General features: G+C 36.1%; 1 protein-coding gene across 2 annotated transcripts; it reads left to right on the top strand.

Moving 5' to 3' along the window:
* Positions 1 to 9,811: 9,811 nt before the first annotated feature.
* LOC140763822 (uncharacterized) lies at positions 9,812 to 14,357 on the top strand. 2 transcript variants are annotated; one of them, XM_073102187.1, is made up of 8 exons: positions 9,812 to 10,340; positions 10,836 to 11,940; positions 12,046 to 12,136; positions 12,254 to 12,387; positions 12,477 to 12,528; positions 12,854 to 12,933; positions 13,083 to 13,176; positions 13,266 to 14,357. In XM_073102187.1, exons 2-8 carry the CDS (start codon positions 10,846 to 10,848, stop codon positions 13,853 to 13,855), a joined length of 2,136 nt encoding a protein of 711 aa, XP_072958288.1. In that variant the 5' UTR covers positions 9,812 to 10,340; positions 10,836 to 10,845; the 3' UTR covers positions 13,856 to 14,357. The 2 variants fall into 2 exon arrangements, with proteins under 2 accessions (XP_072958288.1, XP_072958287.1); XM_073102186.1 differs by having other exon boundaries at positions 9,814 to 10,340; positions 12,230 to 12,387.

Genomic DNA, 14,357 nt, shown 5'->3' with positions numbered 1-14,357 from the left:
ACAAGCCGAGCTAAGGCATATGCTAAGCTAGAGTTTTTAGAGTGAAGGGATGAGAATGGAAAGAATATAAAGCGACGACGATAACAAAGAAAATTAAAATTAAATGGAAGGTGTAGAATGATAAATACTTATTTTAATAAATCTCTCAAAATCATTTATTTTAAATAATAACTCTATATTTAATTGCTTTATGATTAACACTTTGTCTAACATTCCATTGTTATTCTAATTACTACCTCATAATTACTTAATTAGTGAGTACATAAGAAAAGTCTATCATAAAATTGCATACCTTCCTAACCTATATCAGAATAAGGTCATCCGAGTATAGATATAAGTAGACGGATAAATCAAAGTCGATATTCGAGAAAAATCCGGATAGGAAACCTATCAGACCGGATCTTAGAATAGTGGACCCATTTCCAAACTTAGAATAAAGCGTTTCCTAGATATCTTCAAAAGAGATCGCCTTTTAGGCTGTCTTGCTTGAACCTGCCAGTGTTTCATGTAGCCCCAATTTTTCTTTTCGGATTACCATTTTCTCTTAATCTCGTAGCAATTAAGGCTTTAAATATTATTAAATTAAAAATTGGAGGAAAATTGGATAAGTTTATTCTAGGTGTGCACGGGAAACATTATAACAGCCCTTATATCGTATAAAAATAAAAATAAAAAATAAAATTTCATTAGGGCTAAATGAGATGACAGTATGTTAATTCACCGTCAACCGCTCTAAAACGTAAATGGTTAGATAATGGATCAATAATAGATATAATACATTTATCTAACACTTCCGAAAATTTAATCCTAATAATTGCAACGTTAATTAAATAATCCAAGATGGCATATATGCACATTTTTCATAAGTTAATTAAGATTCAGGTCTCTTTATATGCAGCCCTAATACTGTAATACTACTAGTTATAAAATAAGAGCAGGGTAATAAGACTTAGAATCTATGGACATTTAAAAAAATTTATGTGGATAACATATTAGATGACTTCTGTCTCTTCTATCTACTACTATTACTTATATTTATTCATTACTATTTTACTTTTAGAAAAATATTATTTTAATTAACTATCAAAGTGTCATTTCAACTTTACATAGTAGTAAGTAAAATTAAAATTATTACAGATTATATGATACAATAAACTCTCTTATAATAATATATATAAAAAAAATTAGGATAAGTATAGTAATATTTATTACTCATTAAATGCTGCATTGCAGCAGCAGGTGATCCATTGTTGTTTCCTCTACCCCGTACAACTTTCAGACCATGTCCTTTTGGCAATTGATACTTTTGAAGCGATACATTTAGGCATAGTAACAAGAGATTTGGAAGCTTATAGAGAGTCCTCCCTTGACATGAGTTGGAATTTTCGAAACATTTGCACATTAATGAATCTGTCACCTTCATGCTTCCTAACATCCTATTTATTGTATGAAAAATAGCAGGGAGGGGGGAGGGGGGTGGTTTGAATGAGAGGTGTGATGTGATGCTTATAATTATTTTTGTCTACTGTTTAAGCTAAATTATTGGAAATAAACTATGGGAAATTTTTGTTGGTTATCGATCTGGATCTTGTCATCCCAATAGGATTAATTGTATGTTTGCTAAGCTTAGTCCATGCTTAATTATTATCCCTAAGCGATGTAATAATCACATGCATCTCCATTTAATGTATCTAAAAAGTGATGATAGCTCATGATAGAAGATTATCTATTTTCAAATCACACTACAAGACTTTGACAAAAATGTCCACCACTTAAATCATTGATTCGGGCCACAAATGCAAAGGACAAAGCAGGGAATCATGTTTAAGTATGGACAAATTAAGACGACTTTGGCACGAGAAGATTAAGTGATGAAGTTTTGGTAGAGCATGAACAGAAACCCTTATGGGTCTCACATTCAAACAAAATTAAGGAGAGAGAGAGAGAGAGAGAGAGAGAGAGAGAGAGAGAGAGAGAGAGAGAGAGAGAGAGAGAGAGAGAGAGATGGATGAGTTTTTCTCCAGTATCAACATCCACAGAAACTATTATGTCGTCTTGCAGATTAGGCCACTTTTCAAGCCACCCCTGGCCCATTGTTAGGGGGAATATGAGAAGGAAAGAAAGAAAGATATCCAGGACTTTTCTTGCATGTTTTAGGTGTATGGCCAAAGGAATTTCTTCAGTGGAATGTGCAAGAACGACCACGAAGTTTCCCCCTTTTGCAAGTGTGAACAAGTCGAAATCAGGTGAGAATCCATAATATACCTTGAGGATAAATAGAAATAGGAAGTTTTGAAGCACTGCACTTTATTGGATTGCATAAAAGTAGTCATAACTTATGTTATTCCTCTCATGTGTGTTAATAATTGGACGACTTCCAGCGGTAATTTGGCAGTTTGCGAATCAAAGAGCTTTCTATTAGACTTTTTTGGGGTTTTATTTGTTAAAATTTCCTCCATGGAAGGATTTTGATGAGTTCTTTTTTTTTTCTTTTTCTGGAAACATAACTAGCTAAATATTCAAATAATCTAGCAACAGAAGAGTTAATCATTGAACAGAGCTACTCTTTCTATGCGACTAAACTATAATCTGGTCTTCAAATCATCACACTATCGAGCTGCACAGACTGAACCAATTAGCCAATCTTTTTCATAACCCACACTTAGGTTTGATCTCACGACGTTTTATTTTAGGATTGTACCAACTATCTATGTGACAACAATAAATAGTCGGTATTGATGAGATCATTCTATTGCTATATTCCAAGCAAAACCAAAACGATGCAAAAGTCTTAAGTTCTAGCATCTTCATCACGACAGCCACGGACTTACATAAGATAGCTATGTGCAAACCCAAAGAAATTGGGATAAGAATCCACCCCACGCTTATAATCGCAGATAACAATTTAACAAAATTATATTATAATTTCTTATATAACTACTATTAAAAACTTTTAAAATATCATAATAATTATTTCCTAGTAAATATTTAAATTTAAAGCTCTATGCAAAAGTTTTGAATTCTAGCATTTTTATCACGACAACTACAGACTTACATAAATTTAACAAGATTATATTATAATTTTTTGTATAACTGCTATTAAATTTTTTTAAAAAAATATTAAAATAATTTAATCGTTTAAGAGTCATCATTATAATTATTTCCTAGCAAAATATTTAAAAAAACTATTGTTAAAGTTACTGATTTATAACCTAACTTGCAGATAGTTCCAGTCCCACCTTGATAATTGCCACTAGAGCCGCCGCATTCAAGCCACGTGGCGACACATGCTCTTGTCACAGGCCGGCGTGACCGGCGGCTTAGAAGAACCGCCGTACTCCCCTACCGAGCCCACCCCAACGACGCACATGCCTTCGCAGTCCAACACGTGTCCTTTTACTGCCAAATAGCATCCTGGGCCCCACATTTCGCTGTGCGGATTTAACCCCTCATGGAAGCAAAGTATATATATAGATATATTTAATATATATACGAGTCGGTTTCTTAAATTGACGTCAAAATCCGTGGAAATTCGACGTGGACTAGACGCTTGCCTTCATTTGGTGAGTGATGAACACGTCATCAAAATCCCTCTCCGATGCTTGTCGTCGTCTTCTTGTACACACCCCCCCCAACTGCCGTTGTCATCTCCATCTAAATTATCTCCTTCTCGCTCTCTCTTTCTCTATCTATCTATAGTGAATACTGGTACGAAGCTTAATTTACTTTGATGTTGGTGTTTGTTTGCTGTTGTCTTCTTTTTAATTAGGTCTTCCTACGAGAATTTTTTACACAATTGTGGGTAGATTTATATGTCTACTTCAGTCTTCCAACTATTGATTGGTCTCAGTCGTATATAAGTCTCTCCTTGGAAGTCAACTAGATGATTTTTTTTTTTTGTCCTCTCTCTCTTTGATTGTTTCTTTTCGTAGGTTGTAAGTTGAAAATTCCAGTGCATATGAAATGAATGCTGAAGAACATACATGGCATAAGTCAGCTTAATCAAGTGTTTGATTGATAGCTGGGTTGGATTTTTCTCAAGGCCCAGAAAAGGTGGGCCTTCTTGAGTTCATCTACTGTTTTGCCAACTTACCAGAGGAATTTAGTCAGGCCCATGGATTTGGTTTTGGAGGTGATTAATTAGGTGGGGAGTTGGACTTTGGGAGATAAACGTGCTTTAAAACCAGAGAATTAGTTTACCTACCTTGAAGCCTGCTTTGATTCTCGAGTAACAAATTGGTAGACGAAATGATCGATGGAGCATTTGGAGCAGTTTATTCTGGCATTCTCTGTGGATCGCGTTAAAAAGGGTTAAAGGAAAGTCAAAAAAACCATTGGATTGTGGTTCAAAAGACTCGGTCAACGTAAGAGAACCGTAGCACTACGATTCTGGAGTATTAGTTGCCCTTTTAATTCAACAGGTAAAACATAAGTAGAGAGTGATTGGAAACTAACTTTATTCGTAGCTCTATCCATATTTTTCTATAATGCCATTATAGTATTAGTTCGAGCAAGCATTAACGGTATATTTAAGGGTATAATAAGAACACTAAGAACTTAAGCACTATAACTAGTTTGGTAGGTGAGTAATTGTTTCTAAGTTATAATTTCAGTTTAAGAAATATAAATATTTTAGCATGTTTATTCTTCTAAATTTTGCATTGATTCCCTTGTAAAAATCTCTTATTTGCACACATATCATTTTTATGATAATTATATTATCTTAGTAATCAAATAAAAAATTATATACTCTTAAACTTGATGAAAGTAAATTATTTTTTGAGTTACTTATATATCTCTCTTATTATTTTTAAGATTGATTTAAATTAAATTTGATAATATATAAATATAGACAATCAAATTTAAATTGAACTCTATTAATTATATCTACTATATTTAAAGCTAGAAATACAAAGGAAAAAAGAAAGAAGGATGTGGTTATTATAATTTAAAGCCATTTAGATTGGGATTGTAAATTTTAGAGAAATATTAATATGTATCCACAGGATAGCCAGAATTGTCTACCGAGCCGAAGTAATGGGAATTAAGGCTCAAGCCCAGCCCAAAGGCTTAATGCCTAATTTTTAAATTAATTATATTCCCCTTGTATTATATCTTAAATATCATACTAAATTCCTGAAAAAATAAACATAACATTCTTTTTACTTCAGTTTCATTCTAATAATATCTTTTTTAAATACTTTTATTAAAGTAAAATCCACGAGTTATGACATCACTCGAACTTGAAGGATATAAAATAATTTAGGTTTAATATTATCTAGTTCATATTATAAAAAAATAGGTCAATTATTAAATAAATTATATTCGTATTTATTATCCTAACCCATTTAACTTAATTAAATTTAACTCATAATAGTAAATAAAATTACTTATAACCTGTATAATTTTTATAAACTCATATCATGTTGACTTAAACTTAATCCAACCCAACACAATATAAACCTATTGCCATCAACTAATATAACCAGAGTCTTTCCCAGTGAATGTATATAATTAAACCCTAACTAAAATTGATCCCCATTTATTATTACCAAATCGAATGCACCGATCAGCTATCTGCAGCTGAATCATTTCTCTGGCAACAGATAAGTCTCTCTCTCCCTTTCTCTTTCTCAATCCTTGCCTTCAATATCCAACATATATATATATATAATTAACATGTCAACTAGCCTGGGACTTTAAATAATATGAATGCCCAACGTGGGCCTTAATTTGTCCCACAACAACTGGAAAGAACAGAGCAGCAACCCATCGACAGCTCTACATCCTTTGTATCCCTCCAATTTCTTTACATATTTATGTGGGCAGTAATGCATAAACGTAGACAATAATTGCAAGATTATTGTAATTAATCTAAGCATGATTGGTGTACTAAGAGTTGGAAATTCCTTAGACAGAAGGCATATTACAACCTGAATGCAACCATATGTATCAAAGAGAAGAAAAACCCTATGGCTTTTCTTTCTCTATCTCATTCATCTTAAAAGGGTCTTAAAATGAGTGGTTAAGGGAATCATGTAAGCATGTGGGAGGCAACTAACCGACTTGAATTAAATCCAATTTGCCGTTACTGTAGAATATTCTCACAGTATTTATACTATTGGTTGTCATATAATCTTATAATTCTAATAGTCTTTAGCAACAAGAAGATTAGCTTACCAAAATTATTTTATTATAATTGAATATTAATATCTTAAAAATATCTTGAGTCATGTTGACCTTAAAAATCTGATTTCGTTTTATTTTTTATTTTTAATCTTAAAAGAACTTGCTCAAAGTATTGAGATCATTAATTTTACACCCATCAATTTAATCTTAAAAATAAATAATATCCGTGAAAATGATGAGTTTTTTAATTGCTAAAAAAGTATGGAAAAATGTGCTCACTTTTATTTATTTATTTCTTTTTTTTTAAATTTGATGTTTGACTGGAAAAATTAAATTAAGAAGTACTTTTTTTTTTAATCTTTTTAATATTTTAATTATAAAGAAAAAGAGTCACTAATTTTTTAATCATTTTAATTTGCTCACATGCATGAGCTCGCTTGCGGCTAAAACTAGTAATTAATCTTTATCCATCTATAATAAATTACACCAAGTTTCCATGCCACGGACTTACCAAACAATAATGATATGTTACTACATCGTAAGTCGCGCTGAACTAAGAGCGAGACACGTCTACTTAATCAAAATTAAGGTGCATAAAAAAACCCTAATTAAGTTCTCAACTCAAGCCCGGAATTCCCGGGATTAGTAAGGCAGTGAGGAGATTAAGTGAAACCCAAGACGGGATTTGCTACGTAAAAGTTAAGTTAGGCATTAGTAATATAACCCAAAAGTCTATAAAATTATAATTAGTGTTTCCACCTTTAGAAGGTGCAACGTTCCATCACATGGACTTCATTGACAGGAGGGAAAGAGCTAAAAATGGGAATGATTGATGGAATGGGTGGTGGTGATGGATAAGTAATAATTAATTAGTACGCTAATTACAATCCACGCGGTTGTCGGGGGGGGAGAGGGGAGGGCGACGGGCAAGAGGCAAACATGTTAATTAGCAATGTACGTACTAATTACGTTTATGGGATCGGTAGCACTAATTAATTAATTAATTAACTGTCGGCATGCCGAGGTGGAAACCCCTAGAACGTAGAAAGAAGCACATGCATGGTGGTAATAGTGATCGGCAGTGTTAATTAATTACTTGAGTACAAAAGAGGGGGATGTTTGCTTGCCATTGAGACTAGTTTCAATTATATGCACATCGGTTTCACTGCATTAATGGAACAGTGTCAAGATTGGTGTCCTAATATCATCAAGGTAAAAGTAAATCAGGAATAAATAGTTTACTGTTAATCGGTTGCCCAATTTTTTTAATAAGTTTATATAATAATTTATGCTTAGATACTAAATTATAAATAAGTATGTTAATTATAATTTATATTTCACTTAAAAGATATTTATACGTATATATAAAGTTTAACTAAAATATACATAAATAGGTGTTTGATTTTTGTTTATATAAAAACTTAATTCGTAAATAAGTAACTATTATACATGAATCAAATGGTAATGTAAAAGTTAAGTGATTATCTAATATGTTAACATTAGAGCTACTTTTTTTAAAAAAAAATATAGGTTTTAACTTTTATAGTTTTCGCTTTTATTTTTATATTTTATTATCTATTATTTATTTATGTGTCGTATAAGAGATTACACATAGGATATACATTATTGATGTATTAAGTAAAAGTTTAAAAATTTTCAATCAACTAATTATCTAACACTAGTATAGTCATCCAATCTCATAATCCTGTGATAGAAGATCATGAGTTTAAATCTTAGGGGCAGGCTAGCCTCCTGTCTGGCCCCAAGAATGAGGTGATCAACATAGTAAACGAAAAGGAAATACATTGAACCTTCCACCACCACCAAGAAGGTAAAGGAAAAGAGCTTTTAGGGCCACAGTAAAAGTAACAGGAACCGTTGACCTAGTAGAGTTGAAAATGTAAATGACCGAACTGCCCTTTAGGTAATTTTTTTTCTTATTAGAAAACCTGCCCTCCAAGTTAACCGGACGAACGGACACGTGGATGTGCCGCGGACTCCAAAATGGACTCACGCACTCACAAGTCGAGCTGCTTCTGCACAGAGTCGAGGTGCAAAAACGTCATTTCCCCGCCCACAACCGCCGTTCAGTAGCCTCGTCGTCCACACCCGGAAGCATTCGTCGATCCGAACCGTCCAAGTCGAAGCGATACATCCAAGGTCGGGATCTGGGACGAAAGGACGGTGATCCCGGACTCACGGTTTTATATACTGCTCTGTCTAGATCGGCGTGATCCGAGCGGGCCCCATTAGTTGGACGGTCCTGATCTGCGGGGTCTCGTGGATTGGTCTCGTTGCGTGTGTAAAATGCCATGGTATTCTGGGACGTGAGAAGACGTAGTCTTAGAGTTTCACCGAGTCGTCGGTCAACTCGCATACGTTGACTTCGATGCCGAGCGCGGGAAACCAGAGTCTCCTGGGCAACGCTCGATTCTCTCTTATCCCCTGTCGACCGTTGTTTGAGAAGAAAAGAGGAGAGAAAAGGAGATAGGAGAAAACTAAAAATGGCCCAAAGTAAAACAATTCGGCGTTCTTTGATCTGACTTACTCTCTTATCAACTTTTTCTACATAATTCTTAGTATGACATAAATTAAAAATAAATATAATTTATTTTGTAAGTAATTTAAAAACATCTTAGTCCTGTAACAACTATGACAGTGACCATCTATTCAAAAGTAACCCTCAAACTTTATGTTAAGTTAATTTAATGATCTTTCTCCCATAACAACTATGACTATGACTAATGCGCTGGGATTCAAACTTAAAAGTACTCATAGAATATATAGAATATGATTTCTTCTATTTCTTTTTTAATAAAAAAAACTATTTAAATTGTAACCCAAAAAGTCACCTCCCAAATGAATACCCTTTGGGATACCATTAGCATTAAATTTAATTTTATTAAACAGGGAGATGTTTAGATCCTAATGCAATCTTTCTAACGACAAAAGAATAAATTGGCGGCACATCGATGTTATATAATTGTGGGACATGAAGATGGAAATATATCTGAATAAGTTTCTATTTTTGACCTGAATATGACAGGCGACATGTATGGCCTTGCATAATGTAGCTTGGTAACGTTCCAAGCATACATTACATGACCCCCCCCCCCCCCCCAAATTATTTAATTAGGACCTCAGGATGCCTTTCCAGACTAATTAATACTAAAGTATGTTCAAAGAATGCAGATATTTCATTACCCAGCCACAGGTCGTTTAATTTATTGGTACAAAATTGACAAATTCCAGCAGAGAATTAATCTGAGAACATGTGGACTACTTGTCATATATTGATTTCAAAAACCTATATAGAATTTACTTTAATTTTTTTTTTGAATAATTATAAATCTATAAGATGATGATGGTTTTATATAAAGTTTTTACTAATATATTTTTTTTAATAATGAGGAGATGTGATCCAATATAAAGTAAATAGTAAGGATTAATTAATCTTTTTAAACTTAGTAAATGATATAAATTGTCCCTTACCTAACGAGTTAAGGTGTTAGAATTATTGACGAGTTAATATGTTAGCAGAGAGCGTAGGTTTTTTTAATGGTCTAGAATTCAAATTTTGTTAGCTCGGGTTAGCCTTTAATATTTTATTATTTATTGAAAGAATAAATAAGAGAGAGAGAGAGAGAGAGAGAGAGAGTGGGGGCGATTTATGTCATTTGGTCGGGCGATTTCCCAATAGAATTTGGAAGGCAGCGGCGAAGCGAGGGGATGAGAGCAGGGCTTAATAGAGCAGTACAAAACAGCGGCAGGGAGCAGGCAGCGTTGAGAAGAGAAGAGAAGAGGAGACTGAAGAGAAGAGAAGAGAGGAGAGGAGGTAAAAAAGAATAAAAGAAAGAGGGAAAAGAAGAAAAATAATAAAATAAAGATAAAGAGTCTCTCTCGTCTCGCATCCCATTAACGTCCTGCTCGATCCGTCCGATCCCGGAGATCGAGGCACCCACCATCTCCTTCTCCTTCTGCTCCTGCTCCTCCTCTCGCATTCTTTTCTAGCTTGTTGGGTCCCTGTCCCATTGTTTATTAGGGTGTTTGTGGAATTGTTTAGACCCGGTTCTTCTAATCTCGCAGAGGGAGGGAGGGGAAGGGGAAGGAGGAGGGGAAAGGGCTTTGAATCCCAGAGGTGGAGATCTCTTTGGAGAGATAGGTTGCTTGGATTCGACGGTGTTTCGCACGCTTTTAACGTGGGAGTCCAGGTGAGCCTTCCTTCTCTCTCTCTCTCTCTCTCTCTCTCTCTCTCTCTCTAGTTTGTTGGCTTCTAATTGCTTCGTTGTGGTAAAAGTCCATCCTTTTGTGGCCAAAATCGCTTCTTTCTCCATTTCTATTGGTTTTCCTGCATTTTGCTTTGTTGGGTATTGCTTGGTTTCGAGATTTGGGCTTCGTTTCTCCTTAATCTGTGTCGGAGATTGAGGGGCTTTGCCCCTTGGATTAGATGAAGTCGGTCGCCTCCTCTTTTACTATTCCAAGCCAATGCTTCTGCCGACTAGGTTCATTGCCCCTAGGTTGGGACTTGCAGAGCAATCTTGGGCTATCGGATTTGGGTAGATTTGCTTATTGAATGACTTAGATTTACCCCCATTTGTTTATCCCTTTGTTTCTCATGTGAAGGCAATTCTTGACGTTGCTTAGTGCTTATAAGAGCTCTGCACTGTTTACTGAAATGGAATTTTCTCTTGTCATTTGCTTTGAAGTGAGACAGCCATGGCTAGTAGCCACTTGCTCCGTGAAGAAGAGGAAGAGGAGGATCTCTTCTTTGACTCAAGGGAAGAGCTCTCGTCTTTATCATCTGATTCGTGTCCTGGTAGCCCGACGAAGCACGATATTTGCCTGGATGGGAGTTTTGTCAGCCGAGTCTCCAGCGATCCACGGTACCTTCTCTGGATTAACAGGCCTGACAGTGTGCGGGAGCGGCGGGATAAGTTCATCAGTTCAATGAAGTTGGATCTCGATCACGGTCGCCAGCCAGGATCTGTTAATGTTGATGATGATTCGAAGGCAGCGGATGGAATTGTGCCAGACACAGATAGACTCATGTCGGATGGCGGAGCTGTTCTCAGAAGCTGCAGTTCGGAGAATGGGTCTTCCATGTCCAGATGGTCGACCGACCGACCCAGTACATCTGATGATGGAAGCTTAGAGGAGAACTTTCAGTACAGAATTAAGAATTCGGATGATGGTATTTTAAGAAGCCTACACGAGGTTGCTTCTAGTAATAAAGCGTCGAGCAATTCTGAGAAGACTATAAAGAAGAGAAGGATGGGATGGCTTAGAAGGCTGGGTGTTGTGGCCGGCGTTGTAGATAGCGAAGGGAATAAAGTTAACTCAAGCCTCTCAGCATGTGATCAGAGTACCAGTGGTAGGGTTGAAAGGGTTACAGTTCGTCCATATAAGAGGCGATTCAAGGAATTTTCTGCAGTCTACAAGGGGCAAGAAATCAAAGCTCACCAAGGTGCTATCCTGACCATGAAGTTTAGCCCTGATGGCCAGTATTTAGCCAGTGGCGGTGAAGATGGAGTAGTGCGTGTATGGTGTGTGATGGAATGTGAGCGTACAGAGGCCTCTGGCATTCGTGATGATGATCCGTCATGCATATACTTTTCAGTGAACAACAATTCAGAAATAACACCCATACAAGCCAAGAAGGAGAAAATGAGCAAGTCGACGAGTATGAAGAAAACAACAGATTCAGCTTGTGTTGTAATTCCAACCAAGATTTTTCGGATATCTGAGGAACCATTGCATGAGTTTCATGGACACAATGGGGATGTCTTGGATCTTTCGTGGTCGGCGAATAAGGTCAGTTAGCTTTATACTTATTACTTGTAGGATAATACTTTTCATTTTTTTTTTTGTAAGTGTAATTGCAGTTCTCAAATGTGAAAAGTTTTGCTCTCTCTGCAGTATCTGCTGTCATCCTCAATAGACAAAACCGTCCGCTTGTGGCAAGTTGGATGTAACAACTGCATCAAAATTTTCCCTCATAATAATTATGGTAGGCAAATGAGAATTCTTAATCATTTTCACTGTTTATATCTACTCTAAGATTAGATTAATCTGATGATTATTTATTTTTCTACTAATGCAGTGACCTGTGTTCAATTTAACCCAGCAAATGAGAAGTATTTTATCAGTGGTTCTATTGATGGGAAAGTACGAATCTGGGAAATTCCTGGTTGCCAGGTTGCTGATTGGGCTGATATTAAAGAAATCATCACTGCTGTGTGCTACCGCCAGAATGGACAAGTATGCTCATCACTGAACCATCTAGTAGTCACACTTACTGAATTGGCACTTGTGGAATTTGGTCAATAAATTTTTCTTGTTTTGTGCAGGGACTAGTAGTTGGCACAATCACAGGAAATTGCCGCTTTTATGATGTATCAGGTACACAACTATTTCATGTTTTTCCTCCAAATATTTGCTTGAACTTTTCATATTGTAAATATTATGACTTCTTTCTGGTGATCATGGATTCAATTCTGTTGTGTTAGTGAAGATCTCGGTTTGATTTTGTCACTTTTTTAATGATTAGTAACTCTGAAAAACATCTCAGTCAGGAACATCCTAGAGTTGTCTTCTAAAACTTTCAAACTGCTTGCCAGTCATGTTGTGTTTCAAAATGGTTATAGTATTGCTTCTACTTAGCACTTCAACTAGGCAATGCATCTCCAAATGTCATTAATTAATGACTGTGTTTGTCATGATTCAGATAATCATCTAGAGCTGGAAGCTCAGATCTCACTCCAGAGGAAAAAGAGGTCTTCCCGTAACAGGATTACTGGCTTTCAGGTAGCTTTCTAATTTAAATTTGACTTAAACATGAAATATGTTACTCCGTGTGTTATGTCATTTGTCCATTTTCTCCTCACCTCTTTTGATGGATTACCTATACTCGCTGTATGGTTCTAATGTCCTTTAACTTTGCAATATGTGTCCAGTCCTGCCCAAGTGATACTAAGAAGCTGATGGTAACATCTGCTGACTCAAAAATTCGAATTCTTGATGGGGTTGATGTAGTCTCCAAGTACAAAGGTAAAAGTCGATTTTGTGAAATCATAAACTTCAATTTTGGAGAACTGTCAAACTTCTAATCTCACACATCATCTGCTCTTTATTTTCAGGACGCAGAAGTTCTTCTACTCAGGTATCTGCATCTTTCACTCCAGATGGCCAGCATATCATCTCTGCTAGTGAGGACTCCAACATTTATGTCTGGAACCATGTAAACCAAGATGCACTGACATCAAACCAAGTGAAAAGCATATGGTCTTGTGAGCATTTCTTCTCCAGTAATGCTTCTATTGCGGTACCTTGGAATGGCTTACAGTCCAGAAAAGCGGTCTCAGTTTCCTCTGAGAATGTTCCATCGCAGCAAGATGTATTCAGGGACCTAACTGGTGTTTTAGAGAATGTATCTGGTAGCCATGGAGAAGATCTAGTAGGGGACAATATCCTTCATCTATCACCTTCTGGTAGTTTCACTCTGAGTCAGTTCTTCCCAGAGTTCTTTTCAAAGAGTTCGGCAACTTGGCCAGAGGAAAAGCTTCCATCCGGCTTGATTACAGCGTCTACCTTGAACAAGTCTCAGTATAAGTTCCTGAAAACTTCTTGTCAGAATGCTTCTCATGCCTGGGGTCAAGTGATAGTTACCGCAGGATGGGATGGTCAGATCAGGTCGTTTCAGAATTATGGGTTACCAGTGCAACTCTAACTTGATGTAGCCATCAAATGATTAGCAGAAAGCCCTACTTTCAGCATCTCACATGGCCATGAGTAAAAGCTACCAGGCATCTTCCTTTACAGAGAAACAGCTCATTGATGAAGTTGATGCTGGTCCAATTTGTAATTAAAACGTACAAATATCACATGCTTGGTGCTCCTGCTGCATTGTACATGGACCAGAAATTGTATGTAAACTGGTGGTCCTTCAAGATCTTAACAGCAATATTAGTCGCGGCAGGCCCAGAAGCTTGAACTTTTTGTAGATTTGTGCAGCGTAGTTCGGATCAAAAGTTTTTGTGTTCTTTTTGCCTTTTCTTTCTTTGGACTCCTTTGGGGGGTCTCATAGATATATCAGTAGCAAATTTTTCGCAAGTGGATGTGAAGCACCTCATCGCCTAGGCGAGAGGGGAATTACAATGTACTGTCAAATAGAGAAACTCCATTGAATTATACGTATTCATTCCTTTATTCGACATATATTGATCCTTGGA

The sequence above is a fragment of the Typha angustifolia genome, chromosome 7 (genome assembly GCF_048772165.1).
Source record: "Typha angustifolia cultivar Huaian chromosome 7, ASM4877216v1, whole genome shotgun sequence".
NCBI lineage: Eukaryota > Viridiplantae > Streptophyta > Magnoliopsida > Poales > Typhaceae > Typha > Typha angustifolia.
Note: the sequence above shows the minus strand (reverse complement) of the source record. Positions and strands in the feature narration are given on the sequence as shown.